Raw genomic sequence first — 21,579 nt, 5'->3', positions numbered from 1 at the left:
ATCTTGTCCTGGCCTAGGAGTATGTGGTCCAATGCATGTCCCCAAGCCACCTCGCCTGTCATCCACCTGTACCACGGAAATTCACTGCCCGCCTCACTAGTCAGAGCCCTTGGCTATGGTAGGCAGCCTTGCCTTGAACGTGCTCGTAGAGAGGCTGGTCAGGTTGAAGCTGTAGAGCAGCTGCTCATCAGTCACAGCACAGCCCTGGGCCTTCACTTCGTCAGGACAGACGATCGGAGTCTCCCATTCGAACACAAAGTCACAGTCATTGGTCCTTATCAGCTTAGGAGTTCCCTGTGGCCAAGAAGAGCACAAGTCTTAAAAACCAGAGTGTGAGTACAAGATCCACCAGACTCTTGCCTGGGAACAGTGAGCACACACACCCCTGCCACACACTGTACAAGCAAGCACACCGAACCAAAGCAGGTCTGCATTCTGCCATATCTGGACACCAGAATACCTATGAGGGTGAGATATAATGCAGCCATGTTCACACAGGCTAATGAACTTTGAATCGGAGCATTTCTCTCTCCCTCACTCAACAGAAGCAGAGAGCAGCCTGTTGTCTGGGAATTCCATTGACACTTGCTGATGAGATCTTTTCTGAGTCCTATGAGGAAAGAGCTTCTACTACAGACAGCAAACACTGGGAAGGACAATTCTTCAAAACCTCTCCCAAAGCACCAACCACCAGGGTACTGGGGATGGCATGAGTCCCCTCAGTGCATCCCAGATGTCAGTAGTTCAGAGCTGAGAACAGTTCCATTTGCTCATCTGGTCCTGACAAATAATAAGGCTATATAATGAATGATGGTAGGTACCCTTAAGTCTGACCTCCTAATCAGAAAACCAATCACCTTATAGTTTAATGTGGCTTCTATCCACAAGCTTCCATGTTTTGAGTAACAGAAAGCATTTGTGTTAACTCAGACTTACACCCCAAGTAATGTTATAAATGGTTTCGATCTATCACTGAGGCACACCCCACAGAGGTGCTGTGGGTAAAGGTAACAGGTGGCAGGCACACTTACCATGCTGACCCCTCTCTTGCAGTGAAATGCAATGAGCGAGGTGTAGTTCATATACTTGTCCGCTAAGCAAGGAGTAGTGCTTTCAAAGTTCAAGTAAACTTCATTCGCCACAGGATTGAATATGGGAGGACCTGTAACTCGGCCAATGTCCTGGAACAAAGGGAGCAAACAGTGCTTCGGACCGTCCCGGGGGCGGGTGGGGACTCACATGGAACCGCAGCACATCATCAGCCTTTAGAACAGCACTTTCTGCTCTCTCTGCGACTGTCAAGCAAGCAGGTCGCCAGCGTGCAGACACCAGAGAAGCTGTCTCTACTCACGTTCAGCTTTCAGATTCTAAGCACTAGGGATTTCTCTCCTCATCCACAGCAAGAATGCCAGTCCCCAACCCCAGAAGGAGAAAGGCAGGAGCCTTGACGATGTCCCTGCTAGTGTCCTGATAACCACACTGCCCTGAGCTTGTTCCTTACTCAGCTCAATGGTGCCTACTGAGTAAGCCCACATAGGGGACAACTCTTGTTCACCATATATCATTGCTCAGGACAGTGGCTGACACACAGTAGCTCTTCAGTAAGTACTTTTAAGTACGTAAATGAATGAAAGACAGATGGACTGGAAACATGCCTATATGTGTGTGTATTATTTGTGTGTGTGTGTGATAAGTGTTGTGTGCAAGTATGTGTACACCAGTTATGATCATGAGTGTGTGCATATGAGCATGTACATGGTGAGAACGTGCTTTTTCTTGGGGTTTTATTCTCGGCTACAAACGTCTTAAATCACTACTATGGGACATGTTGAGACCACACAATATAATACCTTCACCTATGAAAGTACTTGAGGCAAAATTTTAATCTTACAAAGAAGGGCCAAGCAGAAAAACTCATCAGACTGGACTTCTGGGAAATGATTCGCAATCAGAATGACTTGTCAGGATGCTACTGAAGAATTTCCTAGTGAAACGTGGTTCCTGCCTTGGTCCTCCTCTGCGCAATACTATACTTCATATCACTTTTAAAAGGACATCTGAACCCACCCAGAACCCACACCTGAAGTGACTTCAGAGCTGACACCGCTAAAAGTGCTTGGCAAACCAGGCATATATCTGAAACCCAAATCTACACCGGACGGCTTTCAAGGCTGAATATCTGGTTATTAGCATACTGTTTTGTCCTTCATTCTAACTCCTCTCTAAGGAAGGAACCTGCATTTCTTAGGAGTTTTAACTACACAAGTATTTGAAACAAAAACACAAGCTGTGCCAGTGTTCTCGTGTAAACATCTCTCTTGATCAGGTTCAGTCCTGAGGCTGCTGACATAATACATGCCTAGAAAGCATACCTGGGAGGCTGGAGGGAAGGCCTAGTGCGTACCAGTGCTCACTGCCCTAGCACAGGACCTGGGTTCAGCTCCCAGCACTCACATCAGGCAGCTCATACCCACCCAACTCCAGTTTTTAGGGATTCAATATCTCTAGCCTCTGATGGACACCCATACCCATTTGCATATACCCATACATGGACATACGCACATAATCAAGAATGAAATAAAAATCTTGAAAGAAAAACAAAATGTATCTGGGGTATGGAGAGATGGCTCTGTGGTTAGGAGCACCGTCCACGCTAACCCAATCACCCTAAAACACTTGTACTAGCTAGCCCCTGTCATGTGACCACCAACCTACAGATTTATGAGAGGTCTACCTGCACCTTGAGGGTGCTCAAGTTCATAGCCTAGCACCAGCATCAGGGAAGTCACAACTGCTTGTAACTCCCCACAAGGGATTAAAACCCTACTCCCCACAGCATCTAAATACATGTGGTACACACTCACACATGCACATATTTTAAGAAAGTTTACCAGAGCACTGTTCGGTCTTCACACAGCTCAGACTTCCTGGCCAGCACTACTGGTTAGCTGCTGCTCCACACTCTTTGCACTAATCTTCCTGAGCCGTCGGAGCCTACGCTCGCTATTCTTTCTGCCTGAACACTCCTCCGGGAGCACAGTGCCCAGCACATAAGCTACAACTAGAAACTTGTGAAGACTCCCAACCCTTCACCTCACACACTTACTATAGGGGGCCCGTCCACAGGAACTTTGCAGACTGCGGAGCCTGCAGGGCAGGGCACTCCATGCATGGGATTCAGCGGCTGGCAGATGTTGATGTAGAAATCAGGACTGGTGTCAGAGGTGCCGTCCTCACTTTCATCATATGCTTCATAGCCACCAGTGCGGTGGATGAGCGGGGACAGGTCAATCATGGAGCTTCCGTTCCGCACAGTACATTCCGTCTGTTAAGAAAAATAATAACTTTTCTCCAGTGACCTTGATGGTTATCCAAAAGAACTTAAAAAGCTAAAGCCAGGTATGATGGAACATGTCTATAGTCCCAGCACTCAAGGGGCTGAGACAGGAGGATTGCCACAAGTTCAGGGCTAGCTTGGGCTACACAGTGAGTTGATGGCCCACATAGGATATAGCATGAAACGTCTACCCCCAAGAGAAGAAAAAGGAAGTAAGATTAGCTAAGGCCACCCAGCTTTGGACTGCAAGGGACCAGGAACAAAGACTCAGGCACAGCTGCGTGACACAGGCATGCTCTGCCTCCACTCACCACTTGCTCACAGGCCAGGGGTGTATGCCAGGAGAAGAAGAGCGTGCACGTCTGCTTGTCCAAAGAGATGAGCATGGGCCTGTTGGTAGGGCCAGCCTCAGGCCGGCACACAAAGCTGATGACACTCTTGTACCTCAGGCCTGACTTGGAGGGACATCGGGACCCTTCCTCATACACCAGCTGCAAGACCTGATCCACGTAGCTCAGCCTCTTGCTGGCCTTGCCCACACTGATCCTGGTCTGTCCAAAGCAGGCCCCTGCACCACAAAGAGGGACGAGGAAAGCACCGGTAAGGGACCAGGGGCTCATTTCCTAGGAAAACTTCCTGCAGATCCAGTTAGATCTCAGCACTGGCCTCCCAGTCTGGCGTCACTTGTCATGCAGCCCCGTATCTGCTAACCAGTGCAAGGGGTGGTGGTGTGGGTCTTGGAAGTGGGGAGAGGGCTGAGGTCAGCCCCAGGGACAGTAGGGAGGGACAACAATCAGGCCAAAGAAGCTACGGCACTCACCCACACCAGGGCCACAGTTCTCATTCTCATCACAGATACTCATGTAGACCAAGCCTCTCTCGCTGTAGGCGGCCGTGACACCAGTTCGGCCACTTAAGGGAGTCAGGTCAAACAGATGGCCTGCAAAGTAGAAGGGAGATGGGAGCTGAGGCTCAGGAGGGTGTTGCCTGTGAGGTCAAATCCCATCAGCGAGGGTCACTTTTGCTCCTCAATACCACTCGTGCACACCAAGAATACCCTAAAACATTCCAACCAGCAGCACCTGTCACCTGACTACCAGTCTCCAGATCTATGAGGGCCTCTGTGTACCAGAGCAACCACTCGGGTTCCCTGACGCATCTCTCTGACCGCCAACAGCATGCCACCACGTTCCTCTTGTCACTTAGCAAAAGGAAGGGCAGATGCCTTCTAGGAGCTGTCCCATTGGTTGAAAGGTGCCCGGCTCTGTAGACCCTAGCACCAATGGAGCCGGTAGAACCAGCAAGGTCAGCCAGGAGCGCAGCACAAAACAAGATGGAGACCGGCTTTCAGAGGAGCAAGGAGAACAAGGTAGCTTCCTTCTAGAATGAGCACAAGGCTCAGAGAAAAGGCCAAAGATGCCCGAATATCAATCATCAAATGCATCTCCTAGGTCCCTCCTTGGGCAGGGCTGGTGATGCCTGTCCCTCACCTGTGCTGGGGTTGGTGACTTGGCAGTCATCATGTACATTGCTCTTCACAGGACAGGCAGCAGGTGTGGGCCAGGAGAAGGTGTACTCACAGTCCTGCACAGCACTGATGAACAGAGGCCTGGAGCTCTAGGGCAAGCAGAAAGATCCCATTAGAGTAGCTGGTGCAGCAGGGGTGCCTGCCCATGCCCCAGGAGGGTTGCTTGGCAATGTCAAGCACAGTAAGTCTTGGGGTATCTCTATGGGTAAGCACAAGTCAGGAAAAGTAAGGGTAAGGTACCCGTGGGCAAAATACAAAATACCAGGGGCAAAAGCCAGCTGAGAGAGCTGACATTTCCTAAGGATAGCCCCAGGGAACCCAGGCAAAGGGACCCTGTGAGCAAACACTGATCTAATGCGTAGCTAGAGAACTAAGCCTGTTCCAGTCAAAATAAAAGGATCCACCAAGAGAGAGTGGGCCACTAACACTAATGCTTCTGAGGCACTGGCTACAGGTCACTCCTGGCCTCGGGCATTTCCCACCATTATGGAACTGAGACCACCACTGTTCCCTCCTCTTTCCTGAACAGCTCTTGGCACTGACACAGAGGCCTCACCACTCTGCAGTGTATGCTGGGCCATAAGGCATTTGCTCCCTCGGAGATGAGAAGGAACCAAGGAGGCCTGAAGCTCCCTCAGCCCCACCCCTCACTCCCTTTGCCTGCATACACAGATCCTACTTCCCCAGTGCAGATGTGCCCCATCACAAACAGGAGCACAGGGGGCTCCTCCTTGTCAAAGATAAGCTCCCCATGGCATCCACATCTGCTGGATGCCAAAACCAGGCAACCAGAGGAGGCAACTCAGAAGAAGACCAGCCCAGCGAGGCATGCCTAACACCTGACAGACACTTCTGGTCTCCTTTCTACATCTTGTTGACAAACACACGACAGATAGCCAAGTGTCAGCTGCCCTTCTGATCTTTGAGGAACCAGACGAGACTCAAAAGAATCAACTAATCCTGGGCCTGAAGTATCCAGGTAATTGCCTACGGAGTCAATGAGGAGTCACACATTCCCAAATCACAGACCTTCTCAACCAGCATATACCATAACCATGCCCCCTTGAGTTCTTCAGCTTGCGCCCAAAGGAAGCCTGGTAGGGTCATGGGAAGCCATTCTTCTGGAAGCCATTAACTCACCACTTGGCTGTCACTGCAGGTGAAGCGGATAATGGTTGACCTTTTCCGAATCTTGTCTGGACACAAGTCGCCGTCCACATACTTCAGGACAGTCACACCAGCTGTCCATTGAGGACCATCCTTCACCTTGCCAAGGTTCACAGGCTTGGAGCCATCCAGCAAACACACAGCTGCCTCTGGAGGGCACGGCTCTGCAACAAAAGACACAGTCAGAGTCCTGGGGGGAGTCCAGTGGAAAGCAAGCTTTATCTGCAGCTTGTTCCAGAACTGCACACCACTACCACCACCACCACCACCACCACCACCACCACCACCACCACTCCAAGACGACCAGCTGTGTCCTCCACCAGTCACACAGATTTGACATTCATTTTTGCTCATTTAAATGCAGCATAACCATAAATGGGCTGGGGCCAATGTGAGGTATGGTATATGTAAAACCAAGCCCCCTCCCCATCATTTCTAAACACCATGTATGATGAGGCTAAGAGTCCTCAACACTAGGGCCTACATTCTCACTCCTTCATCAAGATCTTACTAAGAACTCTACTGACTTCCTATTCTCCAAGCACCTGTGCTCTATACCCTGAGTCACAGGCTGCCCAGAACAACACAGCAAGGGAAAGTGGGCCGTGGCCTCCAGCATGCTAAGGATGGAGTTCAAGAAGCAGCACCTGAGGTGACGGCATTTGTGCTATGGGTGAGACTGTACCTCACTCCCCCAAATAGGAAACCTTCACCTTCAGCATTCCAAGGAATTCCCTGGGAAACTGTTGGTTACACAGTGTCCTCTAGACTCCACTCTCATGCCAGACCCTGGGGGAGCTGACCCTAAATGATACAAGAGCCCTATAGGATAAACAGTGGGCCACCTAAGGATCTCTAGTCCCCTCCCATCTCCCATCCTGCTTTCTTACTACCCACAGCCATGTCCTCATGTTCAGAGAGGTTACTATGTTCCCTGCAAAGTACTTGGCATCAACCGAGCCTGGGCCACACGGAGATCAGTCACCAAGGCCCTCAGTTCCTCCCCCTGCTGCTTCCAGGCCAAACTCCACCCACAGAGGCCTCTCCTGCTCTGCCTTCTGTTCCAGAAGGTTCATCCTGGACCACCCCACAAGGGTTCTCTTATTGCTTACCACTGCCAGGCTGTGGAGACAGAGACTTGCATACATTGATGAGGTAGTGTTCAGTGGCCCCTGTCCTGGTCACAGCCTCCCAGTTGTCACTGTATTTCGACAGTGAGGAGAGGTCAATGGAGTTGCCAGCCCCATCCCTGCAGGGAACAGAACACCATGGTCAGGGTCCAGTTAGCTCCAAAGACGTGTTTGGCACTTTTCTCAGAAAGGCTCCAGCATCAGTCTATCCTGATGTCCTGTGAGTCAAACTTTACTGAATGAAGGACAGAACTTTCTCTCCGTATTTATACAGGGTGAGCAAAATGCAGCCTTGAGCTCTGACAAGTCAAGGTTCCCTTCAACAAATGAACTATCTGAAAATCCAAGTCTGGAAAAGACCGTCCACACTCAGGCCAGTGAGAAGTGGACATCAGTGGACAACAGAAATGACCAACCGGCACTCAGAGCATCTGTACCCACGGCCATTCCCAGGCGCTGCCCCAACAAGCCACCTGCGATCTAGACCTGAGCTACCAATGGCTGGAGATGAGGATGAGTTTGTGTGGACCTTCTGCCTGGATGACACCTAGACACAGGAAGCTATGGAAAACTGGCCATGTGCCACATGCAATACCAATGTAAACAAGATAGGGCATGGGGGCCACAAGACACCACGTCTAGGTCCAGGTGAGCACTCATTCAGGGGATGTCTATATTCAAAGGAGAATGAAAAGGGCCTGTCATCCAAAAGTAAAGGCTAAGCCAGCAGAGGTGAGCAAACACAACAAAAGCGTTGCACAGGTTATTAGAGAGAAAGGCTGCAGATAAGATCTGTATTTTAAATAGTAGATGACTAAGAGAGCTGAATGGGGTTGGTTGAAAGTTTAGACAAGGCAGCCAGGTAAAGCCCTTTCCTTGGAGGTAGGGAAAGTATACCTGTTCACCTATGTTTGTGTTCATATAAATGTTAATGTGTACATGGAGACCACAGGTTGACAGTGGATATCTTCCTTGACTGTTCTCCATATTTTCTTGAAGCAGGGTCTCTTGCTGAACCCAGAGCTCACAGACTTTGATATATAGTTAGCCAGCTTGCTCTGGGGATCATGGCTCTGCCTCAAGTGCCATACCCACGTGACATGTAGAAGGTGCTAAGGATCCTAACTCGGGTCCGCAGGCTTGCCTGGTAAGTGCGTTGCCAGAGAACACTCTCTTGAGGGTGACCTCTGACTCATCCTGAAGCACACAGGGCAAGCGCATCCTGCAAGCACGGATCACTGCAGAGATGCAGCCAGAGCAGAGGCTCTGCTGCACTGAAAGGCCGTCATGTCTCAAGAATGGGGAAAAAAATAAGCAGTGTGGTTGAGCTGAGTGAGGGTGAGAAAGGGAAACAGCAGGAGCTGAGGTCACCACCAGAGCAGCACCATCATCATGTGGGTTGAGTCCCAGGAGGAACTTCAGCCAGCAACTCCTAGGAGATGACCGCCCTGCAAGGCAACCTCAGCCACCAGTCTGGTTGACACTGTCAAAGGACTCTCTCCTGTTCTTCCCAGGGCTTGAAAAGTGCTGTGTGGCAAGTACAGAAGCAGTAGGGACACTGAGTGGCTATGCAGAGCTACAGACAGTGGAAGAGAGCAAGAGCCAGCCAGGAAGTGAAGGGACGGACGGCCAAGGAAAACAGCCGGAAGCAGACCTCAGTGCACAGTCTAACAGCCAAACAATACTGAACTTGAGAAGTAACAACTGGGGTGGCGAGCCTGAGGCAGGCGGGGTCAGGTCAGTGGGTTACAGTCAACCCTGGAGGTCCATGAGCTCAACTTGCTGTGAAGTCAAGACATTCAGAAAGCAAGCCTGTGCTTAACAGACGGTTTCTCTTGTCACCAACCCCTCCACGGTGCAGTGCAACTGTTAGGAGGAGGAATGTTTTTGAGAGGTTCTACACAGCCCAGGCTAGCCTTCAACATAGGATTCTCCTGCCAGATTCCTTATGTGCACCACACCACATCACTCTTGAGAGTGTAACAATTATTTAGCCAGCACTACACTGAATAGAGTATCCTAAGTAATCTAGAAAGGGCTTAATGTATACAGGAGCCATACACAAGTCAAGTACAGACCACAATACTTCATATGGAACTTACACATCCCCAGAAACCACAGGGCCTTGGCACCAGCCCCTGCCCACCACACACAGATCAATGGACGGCTGTACATTTTTCACCTTTCAAGTGACAACAGCATTGGAGGCTGACAACAGAGGTAAAGATACCATTCAGAGTTATAAATAAAAAGTTCATAGAAAAGGCTGCATGAAGAACAGAGTAAGGCTGGGGGAAGAGACCTCACCTTAGCCATTTTTGTGCTGGATGAATTTACTACTCTAGATATGAACTGCTATTTTAATTAATAATGGAATTTCTTCTGGTTTCATTTCTACAGAAATACCTTATATGCTCAGGAAAAACAATAAAATTTTCTCCTGGAAAACTAGTCAACTTCAAATGGCGGTAAGAGAACAGTGCAAGCACCCAGTGTCTGCACAAAAGAACCGTTCACATCTGTCAGAGTGCGTTCCAATTCGGTTCAAATGAAACATTTCGCCATGTGAACCAGAAAAGGAAGCATTGCCGAAACAATGATTTTGAGTCATACACAAAATTAATGAATGTGTGCATTTAAATACTCTAAAGCAAATCACTCTAGCTACATGAGACAGATTGATAGCCAGGGCACTCAAGGGAAGTAGAGAGAATCAGCCTGTCCCCAGCATGTGGGGATTATGCAGATCTCTACAGTGTGCCCCTTCACAATGCAGAATGGGAAGGACCCAATGTGTTCCTGAGTGAGCTACAGAAATCCAGCTGTGAGGGGAAACCTCTCCCTAATCTTGACAGCATGCTGGAGTCACAAGAAACCAAATGATAGAGACCAGGAAGGGCACCAAGTGCCAGGGGAAAGAGCTCCCTCACCCACCATGCACCAACATGTATGGTTCCCCCATCAAACACCGTCACCTTGGCCCGGGCTCCTTCATGAGCAGTGTCTTAAGGAACGGGCAGACAAAGGGTAGTGGACCACTCCGTTCCTTACAGCCCCAAGAAGCAGGAAGGCTTTGAGGCTCTGCTTCTGTCCTTGTCATCTCTCTGTGTGCATCTGGTGCAACCAGTCCCAAATGGGGCCATCTGGAGCCAACCTCCCCAGCAGGAAAAGAAGTTAATGGACGAAGCTCCACACCAGCTGTGAAGCCAAATTTGCCCGAGGCAGGTTGACTCAAAGAGCCCACAGACACATGAACTTACTGGACAGAACACTCCGTCACGCTGAAAGGTGGGCAGGCATGCTGAGTTCGCCACTCAAACAGATAGGAGCAGTCGAAGGTCTCCTTCAGAAACACTGGCTGCAAAGGTCAAGGTGAACACATATAAACATGGGAGCTGGCTGCAAAGGTCAAGGTGAACACATATAAACATGGGAGCTGGCTGCAAAGGTCAAGGTGAACACATATAAACATGGGAGCTGGCTACAAAGGTCAAGGTGAACACATATAAACATGGGAGCTGGCTGCAAAGGTCAAGGTGAACACATATAAACATGGGAGCTGGCTACAAAGGTCAAGGTGAACACATATAAACATGGGAGCTGGCTACAAAGGTCAAGGTGAACACATATAAACATGGGAGCTGGCTACAAAAGTCAAGGTGAACACATATAAACATGGGAGCTGGCTACAAAGGTCAAGGTGAACACATATAAACATGGGAGCTGGCTACAAAGGTCAAGGTGAACACATATAAACATGGGAGCTGGCTGCAAAAGTCAAGGTGAACACATATAAACATGGGAGCTGGCTGCAAAAGTCAAGGTGAACACATATAAACATGGGAGCTGGCTGCAAAGGTCAAGGTGAACACATATAAACATGGGAGCTGGCTGCAAAGGTCAAGGTGAACACATATAAACATGGGAGCTGGCTGCAAAGGTCAAGGTGAACACACATAAACACGGGAGCACAGAGGAAGGGCAGCTATGCAAACGAGAATTCTGTAAAGGATGCATCTTAGGCTCTGGGAGTAGACCAACCCTAAAAGAATAGCAGGTGGGGTGGGGGGGGGGTGGGAACGGGAGGCAGGGGACTCCCTGTGTGCAGCCACACAGGCTCACCTTCTGAGTACTCCGGTCACAGTAGAAGTAGATGGTGGTGGAGCGCTGATACACCTGGTGACAGGTGTCTCCCCCAGTGTAGTTAATTTTCAACAGTCCATTTTCGTAAGTCAGCTTCTGAGAAAGGAGCCCTGTTCCAGGAGAAGCACATCCGTGGGACTGGTGACAAGAGCCCCCGGGCTGTCACATCATACACTCATGGTGCTGGACTATCATCCTGCCCACATTACATGCAGGAGGATTGAAGATGGTTGCCCACAGTCTCAGAGTAACCACGGATAAGTGATACGTTGTCCTCTACAACCTGAGAGCTGCCACCTTCACTATGGCTCCCATGAAGTGCTCCTGTTGCTCCCAGCAGCCATTTCTGCCTCTTTTAAACATTGTTGAGCTGATTTAAATCTCATCTATCTGCTGAGATGGCTTAAGTGACTTATTGTCAAACGGGGGGGGGGATTGTTTGCTAACTGAGACAGGGTCTCACAATGGATCCTAAGCTAGCTTCCAACACACATGTCAACACTGAGTGTTGGAGTGACAATGGCAAGCAGGCACCACCATGCTGAATCATTCTAATCAGTTTTAGATTTATTTTTTATTTTATCAGTGTTTTGCCTGCATGTATGTCTGTGCATACGCATATCTGATGCCCTCAAAGGTCAGAAGAGGATGTCAGATCCCCTGGGACTGTGTTACAGATGGTTGTCAGCCACCTCGAGGGTGCTGGGAATCGAATCCTGGCCCTCTGCAAAAGCAGTCAGTACTCTAACTACTAAGCCATCTCTCCCAGTACAACCTTATCAGTTTTATAGCTAAGCCTTCTACTAAATATGACCTCTTTGATGCAGCCCTCTGATATACTGCTTGCAGATACATATTACTGTCTAGTTCAATGTCTCCCATAAACTGGCACAAAGATAAAACTATGGGCTTAAGCCAGGCGGTGGTGGCACACACCTTTAATCCCAGCACTCAGGAGGCAGAAGCAGGGAGGTCTCTGTGAGTTCAAGGACAGCCTGGTCTACATAGTGAGTTCCAGGACAGCCAGGGCTACACAGGGAAGCACTGTCTCGAAAAACAAAACAAAAAACAAAAAAAGGAAAACTATGGGCTTAGGGTCAGAAACACCGTGGGTGGCCCCACAAGCAGCCACCTTGCAGTTCACAGCCCACTCATCTGAGTCCTAACTCCAAAAGCCTAACTTTTCCTTCTCCTGTCTCTTTTAAAGACAGCTAAGCCCAGGCCTGCTTTCCCTGACACCCTGGGCTCCCTCACTCTTTCCCACTTGCTATGCACAGCTGCCTGCATTGGGGCTGCTTCCTAACCCTTCACTGCTGACTATGCCAGCATAAGGCAAAAGGCACAGATTACTTTCCTCTTCTCTAATCCCCTTCTCCTGGCAACTGCCATGATTTCCAGCTTGCCTTGCCCTGTTTTTTCTTCCAAACTTTAATCAAATTTGTCTACAGCAAGCTGGTAAGGTGGCTCAGTGGTTAAGGGCACTTACTGTCAAATCTGAGTACCTAAGTTCAATCCCCAGGAGCCACATAGAAGAAAGAGAGTCGACTCCTGAAAACTATCCTCTGACATCCACTGGTGTTCAGTGGTACCCATCCTGCCTCCACATTCACTGCCCATAAGCTAGGAAGGTAAGGGAGGGAGGGAGCTAGTTTGCTTGGTTGCTTGTGTTCTGGCTGGAGTTGGCCCATTCGTTCCTCCCGTGTTAGAGAAATGTGATCTTTGTTATTACATTTTGATATTTTTATAACTCAAGAAGAAAAAACAATAGTACCTGTCACTTTCTGGAATCCCTGTGGTCCTTTCTTTTCCTGGCATGATGAGACCATGGATCCATCATGGACAGGACAGACATCTGAGGACAGCTTCCCACAGACCCGGAAGTAGTAGGTGTACTCGCCAGCAGTGATGATGGTGTCATTGAGGGCCAGGGGCTTCAGGTCATACAAATTGCCATGCCTGGGGTCTTTCACCTGGCAGTTGTCTCCTTCAAGAACACACAGGAAGCCAAGAGAAAATCACACATGCATTCCTATTTCCAAGGGGAAAGAATGTCTTTTGTAAATAAATTTCTTACTTACTTTGCAGTACTGGGGATTGAACCTAGGACCTAGCACACTCTATGCAAACATTCTATCACTGTGCTATATTCTTAGCTCTATTTACCGAGTTGAGATTGTGTCTCATTAAGTTACCTGCACTGGCCTCAAACTCACTCACAGCCCAGGGAGGCAGGCCTTGAATTTATGTTCCTCCTACTTCAGCCTGTGAAGCTGAGATTATATATAGGCCTGCACCACCAGACCCGGCAAGTGTCAAAAAGTGGACTACCGCTGTGCTCTTTTGTTTCTGTGTAAGACAAATGACAACTTTGGAAGGAAGCCTATAGACATTACCAAATTTCAAGAAGCCAAACCCACCCTGACTGCTTTACTCGTTTTAAGAGAGACCAAAAATCCAATCAGGAGAGAAAGGCCAGTGGTAAAAAATTAACAAATGGCTTAGAAAAGAACTCAAGGAGAAGCAGTTATCCACCCACTGGCACCCCATTGGGAGCCACCATTACAGGGCTTCCTATCGGAGACACCATAGGTTAGCGTCTACTACACCGCACAGTTATAGTAGCTCAGGGGCAGGAGCCTGGGGCTCACCTTCCTCTCTGACTACAGGACAGGCCTCCACTGTTCTCCACACAAACACATATTCACAGTCTTTCACGAACTGGAACACGGGTGACCCCTGCAACAGAAGCCAACAGTTTGCTTTGTTTTCTACTTATTTAACAAAAACAAGAAAGAGCCTTGGTTAATACTCAGTCTTTCACTTGCTTAAGCCAAGTATTCAGTACTTATAGAATAGAAGACTTGAAGATCACAGGGAAATGGAACAAGAAGAGATGCTGCTTGCACACTCACCGATATCTGGGCACACTCGAATATTATCCTGGTGGAGAAGCGCTGGTTTCCACACCTGTCGCCATTGACATACAGGATGCTGAGAGATCCATTCTCAGTAGCTTGAGGACTGATCTGCACCACACCCAAGCTCAAACTTTGTTCCTCGGACAACAAGCAGGACCCCACTGCACTGCCTGAGGAACCAGAGTGGTGAATGAGTAGGCGGACCCTCATTCAATCAGACTCCAGGAATGCAACAGAAAGAGACTCCAGCTCACCATGGCATCGAGGGATGTAAGGGAGAGGAGTGCAGACACTCAGGTAGAAATTTCTCTTCTTCCCGTCCAACGAGGTGTCCACAGCGGTCCACGGCTTCCTGACCGTGCTCAAGGCACTCAGGTCATACTCGTTCCCAGCTGGGTCTGGAATAGAAGGAAACACCGTGGAAAACCTGTTTCCTGTTTGTTCTGGTACCACTTTCCCCACTACGTAAAGACTGCCAGGATGCAGATGGAGTGCCTTTCAAGACATAAGAAAATGCACAGGAAGCCTGACCTACAGAAACATACCATTGTCCCTGCTGGAAAAGCCATCACAGGGCTGTGCAGAGACTGAGGGGTCAGGGGACACAGCCAGATTGGGGCACAACTAAGGAACTCTTGGGTCTTGGATCTTTTTTTCTTCCTTGTATGAATCTCTGACAAACACATCTGTATTTGATTTTCTTTTGTACTTGAGTGTTCTTCTCAATTCCTATGAGCACCTGACCCCCAAACCATAATTTAAACCTTAACTGTAAGGGGGGAGGGGGGAATCTCTTCAAGAGAAGCATTTACATCACTAAGCAATACTTAAAAACATGCAACTATGGCCTTTGAAGCAAAGCATACAGGCCCCATTTACAAACAGTTATTTTGCATTCAAGCATGTAGACACTCACAGACAAATAAATATAGACACACACACACACCCTCTCACTCAAACCCAGACTGCTAACTCCTAGGCCTCACCAGTCACTTGGCAATCTACTCGAGAAGGAACACAAGCCAATGCAGTTTCAAACTCAAAGTAAGTGTTCCGGATCCCTCGTGTGGAGTCGATATCCTGATGCAGAAATTTGGCGGTTCCTGGGTAAATGTCATCGTTGCAAATGAAACGGATGATGAATGCTGTGCCTGTGGGAGAAGAAAGCCACTATTCAGCAGGCATCTCAGACTCAGGACAGCAAGGGCAGCAAGAGGCCTCATAGCCCCTCCAGGACCACACAGCAGGGCAGCTAGCTGCCAGGGGCCTGATCCAGGGGATCAGAAAGCACTCACATCTCTCAGTGATCATCAGTCCATCAGAAGACAGAGTAACTTTTATTTCCTGGTTTGTTTGTTTTTTTCCTAGCAAACCCTATACACCTACTACTCCCCCTGCAAGACTAAGAGGAGCAGAAGGTACACCCTGAGTGAGTACACAGAGACCAGGGCTGGGGCAATGAGACAACACAGCAGACCTTCATTTTGCAAAATCATACAGGACAACAAGACCAGACAGGTAAAGCAAGGAGACCGTCGCACACCACTGTGAGTGTGCTGGCTTCTACTCCAGGCACAACAGGGAGCCACAGGAATACTCTAGCTGGGGAGGAACTCATCTACTCAAACATTTTAAAGACATCACTGCTGCACTGAATGCAGACTCTTCTGTGAGGCCCAAAGAGGGAAAACCGAGGCAGCTGCTGTGGCAAGGTGGGTGGGGCGCTCACTCCAGCATTCCAGAGCTCTGTGCTCAGAGCAATCAGTGCTGAGTCCCCACAAAATCGGCTTCAGTGTCTGGGGGCAGCTCCACCTCTACTTTCCGTGGTTGAAGAGTAAGAACAAAACTGAGGAAGCACAAGCAAGTGGACTGAACCCACAGCCTCAACCCAGGCCTAGAGTCTCCAGCAGTCCTTAGATGTTCCCCAATGTTAATACAGCTGGGTCAGGAATAGTTTCAAAATTCAAGCCTAGAAAGAATATATGATAGAAAAATGATTACCCAGTATTATTTTAAACCAGTGGTCTGCAATCAGAGAGCAAAGTAACTACAAAGTGAACCACACCGTGGGCAAAGTAACTACAGAGTGAACCACACCGTGGCCTTGTGGCCACTGAGGCAAAACAGATGCTCACATCCTAACAGCTTTCAGAGACTGCCCACTCAAGAGAAGAACCATGACCCCTGCAAGCTGAGCTTCCCTCCCAGAAGACTGTCCAAGGCTCTAGCACTAGCCCTTCCTCTCAGTAAAAGGCTTGCAAGAGCCCTTCTTGCAAGGCACCCTGAAGCAGTGCTCACTGGAAAATCGTGTGCTCACACAGCCCTTCAAAACACCCATGTGGAGGACACTTAAGGCCAGCCTGGTCACCGCACCACCCCCAAGGCAGCAAACGTGTCCTCACACTTTGCCTAATGCTCTAGCCAACTGTAACGACTCCTTCCAACTCCAGCCCACCTCCTTCTCTGGTGGAACCCCTTCCAGAACAGGCGCTCTCAACCCTGCAGTTACTCTCAAAGTTTATTAGAAACATTTTCAATTAGTTTTAAATTTATTTTTATTTCTGACTGCCACACAGTAACCTCGCATTCACTGGATACGCAGTCACATTTCAATCCAAGTATACCACAGGCAGTCATTAGATCAGGGCAACTGGAGTACTTCATCATCTCCTCAACCAGTTCTTCTCTGTTACAAACACCAACATCCCTCCCTACCAGCTACTTAGAAATACAACAGTGCTGTCAACTTAACTACCCCTCTGTGCTGTCCAGAACATCATGCCTCCTCACCAACACACTCCTACAACTGCTAACCAAACTCTGTCCACACTTCCCTACCTAGACTCTGCTAACTACACTCCACTCCCTGCTTCAAGATCAGGTGTTTACTACAGCTCCCACACACAGGTGTGAACAGCAGCATTGTCGGGGTCTGGCTGACTTCACTTAACAAGACTTCTAGTGCCGTGCAAACTGCTTCAGCCTCTCTCAATCACAGCCACTGCACACATTACGTGCACACACCCTTCTTCCAAGGAAAGCCTAAGTCGATTCTATACATGGGCTGTTATGAAAAGGCTGCAATAAATGCAGTCCTGCTGTATGATGTCTGGGTTCAGTACCCCTGAAAATACATATATAATATATATATACACACACCACAGTGGGACTGCTAGATAATACAGATACTGCTTCGACATAACTATCTGTCTTGACTTTTGGACTTGAGTGTGTGTGTGTGGCTGTGTGGGCCTGCCACGGCACATGTGGGGAGGGCAGAGAATGACTTGATGGCATCAGTTTTCTCCTTCTACCTCTATGTAGGCTCTAGGGACCAAACTCAGGTCATCACATTTACAGCATCTGACAGTTCATTATCTAACTGAGCCAGCCATCTCACTGGCTCGAGGTATTGGGGTTCTCTTACCTGTCTCCCAGGCTGGCCTCGAACTTGCAATCCTCCTCTCTTCCCACCAAACACTGGGCACTGCACCACACCTAGTGCTCTATTTGTAGCTTTTTAGAAATGTCCACACTGATGCCCGGAGCCGGACGACCCTGCCCTTCCCCTCATCAGCTGCTGTTCTGTCGGAATGGCAGCTCTGGCTGATGAGAGGACACATGACTGACCCTTTGCTCTGTATTTCCCCCATATACTCACCAACATTTCAGTGTCCTGTTCTGACCCCTACCCATTCTTAATCAGATTGATTTTTGTTGCCGAGTTACTTACATGTTCTGAAGACTCCTTTGTCAAAGTAATTGCAAGTGTTCTGTTCCACCCAATTGATTCTCCTCACTCTATTAACTATCTTTTTTGTTGCAGAAAAATCTTTAAGTCTGATGCAATAGATTTATAGACTTTTCCTTTGTTGCCTAAATTTTAGGGTTTTATTACCTCCCCCCAAAAAAACCCTTTGCCCAGGCCTGTGTTCTGAAGTGTCTCCCTCATATTTTCCTCTTTTAGTCTTGTTTCCAATTTGACACTGAGGTTTTCACTCATTTATTTTTGTATATAGTTAAGACTGAGGCTCAGATTCCTTCTTTGTACACAAATTAACAAAGAGACTGTCTGGTTTCTCTAATGTATATGCCCATGCTGTCTCGGTGAAAAATCAGTTGACTGTAAACATGTGGCTTTACTGCTGGCCTCTCTCTGCCCACTACTCTGCATGCCTGACGGTTTGCCAGCCCTACACTCTTCTGATGCGGGAACTGTCATGCTTCCTGCATTGTTCCTTTTGCTCAAGACAGCTTCAGCTATGCAGGGTCTTTTGTGATCTCCTTCTTTTAATGTGTGTGTACCCACCTGACTGCTTACCACATGACTGCCAGTGCCCATAGAGACCAAGAGGACATCGGATCCCTTGGAACTAGAATTACAAGTAGCTGTGAGATGCCCATGGATATTAGGAACTAAACCCGGGTCTCTTTCAAGAACAGGGATTGCTCTTAACCACTGGGCTATCTCTCCAGCCCCTTTTTCTTTGTTAAAAACATCGGAATTTTTATTTAAAAACAATTATTCTGAATCTGTGGGTCATTGGGATCCATGAATATGGGGTGTCTTCTCTCTTGTGTATGTCTTCAATCTCATTCCTTGGTGTTAGGACTTTCACTGTAGAGGCCATGTACTTCCTTGGTTAAATTTATCCCCAAGTTTGGTTGTGTTATTTAATTTTTGTGCTACTTATGAATAAAACTGCTTCCTGGTTCCTACTGTCTGGCTATTTCTTCCATAGGAAACATTTTTCTACTGGAAAGAAAGTGTAGAGACTCTTGAAACTCACTAGTGAGTTACAAGCTTCATAGAGCCCCTAGCTGAGGCTACAGAGAAGCAGCAGTTGAGGCAGAAGGCTCTCCTGTAGAGCACCTGTAAGGTGTATAGCATCTCCAGTGATGCAGCCTCCCCAGGTCCTGGGTCCACTCAACAATTCCAACAGTTTTCTGAGAAAGCTGAAGTTTTTCCCTATGTAACATTGCCCACTGAGAATATGACCTCACATCTGACACCTGGAACTGAGTGCCAACACTGAGTAGTGTTCACTGAACATTCTGTCTTATTCCTGATTCTAGAGCGAACTATTTCAGCTTTCCCATTCCATATGGTGTAGGTCATGGGTACCTGCCTTTATTTCTACTTTTTGGGGTTTTATCATGGAGATATGCTGAACTTTGCCATACATTGTCCTGCACTGAGATAACCACGCGTCTTACCCTTCGTTAGCCAACAATGTATCACATTTCTCAATTTGCACCATGCTGAGCCAAACTTGACTTGTGATAAAGTACACGGTTTTTAGGTATTGTGAGATCTGACTTGTTATTATTTTGTTGACAATTTCTGCATTGTGTTCATCAAGGAGACTGGTCTATCTGGCTCTGTTGCTGCTGCTGTCGTTAGTTTGTTTGCATTGGGGAGTGCTGGCCTGGCACAATGAAGAGAAGGTGTCCTTGCCTTTCACTGCAGCAGCTTAAAGTTCTTTCACAGTTTGGAAAGGTTCAGTGTGGAACAATCTGGTCCTCACCTCCCTTTTACCAGAGACTTCTTATTGCTAATCATGTTGCCCATTACTGGTCTGTTCAAATTTTGTGCCTCATGGTCCAGTCCTACCAAGTTACAGTACCCAAAACATATCCATTTCATCTAGTGGTCTGATGTTGTTCACGGCAGTCAGTCCTTAATGCTCATTTGTATTCTGTGGTATAAGCTGTTGTTACAGTGTTGCATTTCCAACATCTATGAACTTGAGATGTAAAGTAAAAAAAAAAGTAAGAAGACAGACTGCAGTCTTTAAATAACCCAGGATGGCATACTCCACTCCTTCCTGGTGTTCCCTACAATGGCCGGAGCATGTTGAGCAGCCCAGCACACAAACATCACCTCAGTGCACTCAGATCAGTGATGGAAAGGCACTGATGTGGGCTCAGAGGGTCACTCTGCTGCCTATTAACAGTGAGGCCTGGGAAGTAACCGCACCCCTGGGGCCCCTTTCCTCATCTGTAAAAGAGAAACTCAACAGGTGGCAGAGCCAAGAACAGAACCCAAGACCAGTGGGTCTCACCCTGACGCTATTCCTTATGGACAACAGGCTCTGTCCCAGGCACAAGACCCTTCTGCCTTCCAGTACTGCAAATGTACAAAATGGCAGTGACTAAGTTTCACAAAAGGAAGGTAAGCCAGGTGTGGTGGCCCAAGCCTTTGATCCTGGCAAGACAGACACACATAGATCTGAGTTTGAGGACAGCCTGGTTTACACAGCCATTACGAGGAAAGCCAAGGCCACCGTAAAGAGCCTGGCTCAAAAGGAAAAAAGAAAAAGAGGAGGAGACTCACAGAGCTGGCATGAGAATTGACCAGAGAACGAACATATGTAGTGGGTAGCTGTTTCAGTTTTGACCTGGAGGTACTACCCCTAGTGTGGCTTCTGGTAACTGCCATGCCTACCTATGACCCACCCCCAGGGTGGGGCCGAAGATGGGAGCCCTTAAGATTCAAGATCCAGACGTGCCAGCCCTCTTGGTTCCTTGTGATCCTGAATGCTGGATGGCAGACTGAGCAGAATTCTCCAGAGAACCCCGCTGGACTGCACCTCACCTCTCCAGGATCCTATAACTAACCCCTTTACTGGCTGTAAGGTACCCCAAAATAAAGCTCCTTTTTAACTACGTGGAGTTGCCTTGTTAATCCCCACAATAAACATACATATAGCATCTTAACCGAGTCCTGGTACACTTCGCCTGCCAGAGCTAGCCAATGACACAGCTATTGTCATTATGAAGGGCTCAGAATTGACCTTGCACTTGACTAACAAAAGACGGTGACGAATAAATATTAACAAGCGTAACGTATGCAGACTGTTAAACAAGAAACCATACCGCCATAATTGTCACCCATCGCTTCTTTAGTACCTGAAGAAATGCAATTAACACCACCCCACCTCTGAAGAACTGGTATGCAAGATAAAAAGAAGAGATGGGCAATATATGTGTGCAAGTGCCCCAAAGGAGGAAGTTGGTAAGCACTCTGTGAGAGGATGCCAACAGAGGATTCAGGCACACACTTGCAGGACATGAATCTGTTCATGACAAAGCCACAGGCCTCACAGCTCACCTTTGTCTGAGGAAGCAGTCCCTTTGTAGGTCAGGGTGAGGAATCCCTCAGTAGACAACTGGAGGCTCTTCTCCATTCCAACTAGCCTTTCTGGTTTCAAGTTCTTCAATTCGTCTGTCTGGGTTCCTGCCTCACAGCCAAAGGCTGGCTTTCCTGAAATCGTCCCACAGGCAGGCATGGCACCACAGATATTGAACTGGAAGCAAGACAGGGAAAAAAATCACCCACTTAGATTCCAAGAC

General features: G+C 48.2%; 1 protein-coding gene across 2 annotated transcripts in view; it reads right to left on the bottom strand.

Annotated features, from left to right (window-relative positions):
- Igf2r (insulin like growth factor 2 receptor) overlaps positions 1-21,579 on the bottom strand; it is a 93,385-nt gene that overhangs the window by 12,074 nt on the left and 59,732 nt on the right. For both annotated transcript variants that reach the window (XM_036168579.1, XM_036168578.1), the window contains exons 22-37: positions 21,338-21,533; positions 15,210-15,374; positions 14,478-14,621; positions 14,218-14,393; positions 13,954-14,041; positions 13,077-13,289; positions 11,285-11,415; positions 10,423-10,520; positions 7,145-7,281; positions 6,006-6,196; positions 4,828-4,954; positions 4,158-4,277; positions 3,649-3,905; positions 3,107-3,325; positions 1,032-1,181; positions 133-294 (exon numbers count right to left, since the gene is read on the bottom strand). In XM_036168579.1, coding sequence (XP_036024472.1) covers positions 133-294; positions 1,032-1,181; positions 3,107-3,325; positions 3,649-3,905; positions 4,158-4,277; positions 4,828-4,954; positions 6,006-6,196; positions 7,145-7,281; positions 10,423-10,520; positions 11,285-11,415; positions 13,077-13,289; positions 13,954-14,041; positions 14,218-14,393; positions 14,478-14,621; positions 15,210-15,374; positions 21,338-21,533 — 2,574 coding nt within the window. The remainder of the gene's footprint in view (positions 1-132; positions 295-1,031; positions 1,182-3,106; positions 3,326-3,648; positions 3,906-4,157; positions 4,278-4,827; positions 4,955-6,005; positions 6,197-7,144; positions 7,282-10,422; positions 10,521-11,284; positions 11,416-13,076; positions 13,290-13,953; positions 14,042-14,217; positions 14,394-14,477; positions 14,622-15,209; positions 15,375-21,337; positions 21,534-21,579) is intronic.

This window comes from Onychomys torridus, chromosome 19 (genome assembly GCF_903995425.1).
Source record: "Onychomys torridus chromosome 19, mOncTor1.1, whole genome shotgun sequence".
Classification (NCBI taxonomy): domain Eukaryota; kingdom Metazoa; phylum Chordata; class Mammalia; order Rodentia; family Cricetidae; genus Onychomys; species Onychomys torridus.
Note: the sequence above shows the minus strand (reverse complement) of the source record. Positions and strands in the feature narration are given on the sequence as shown.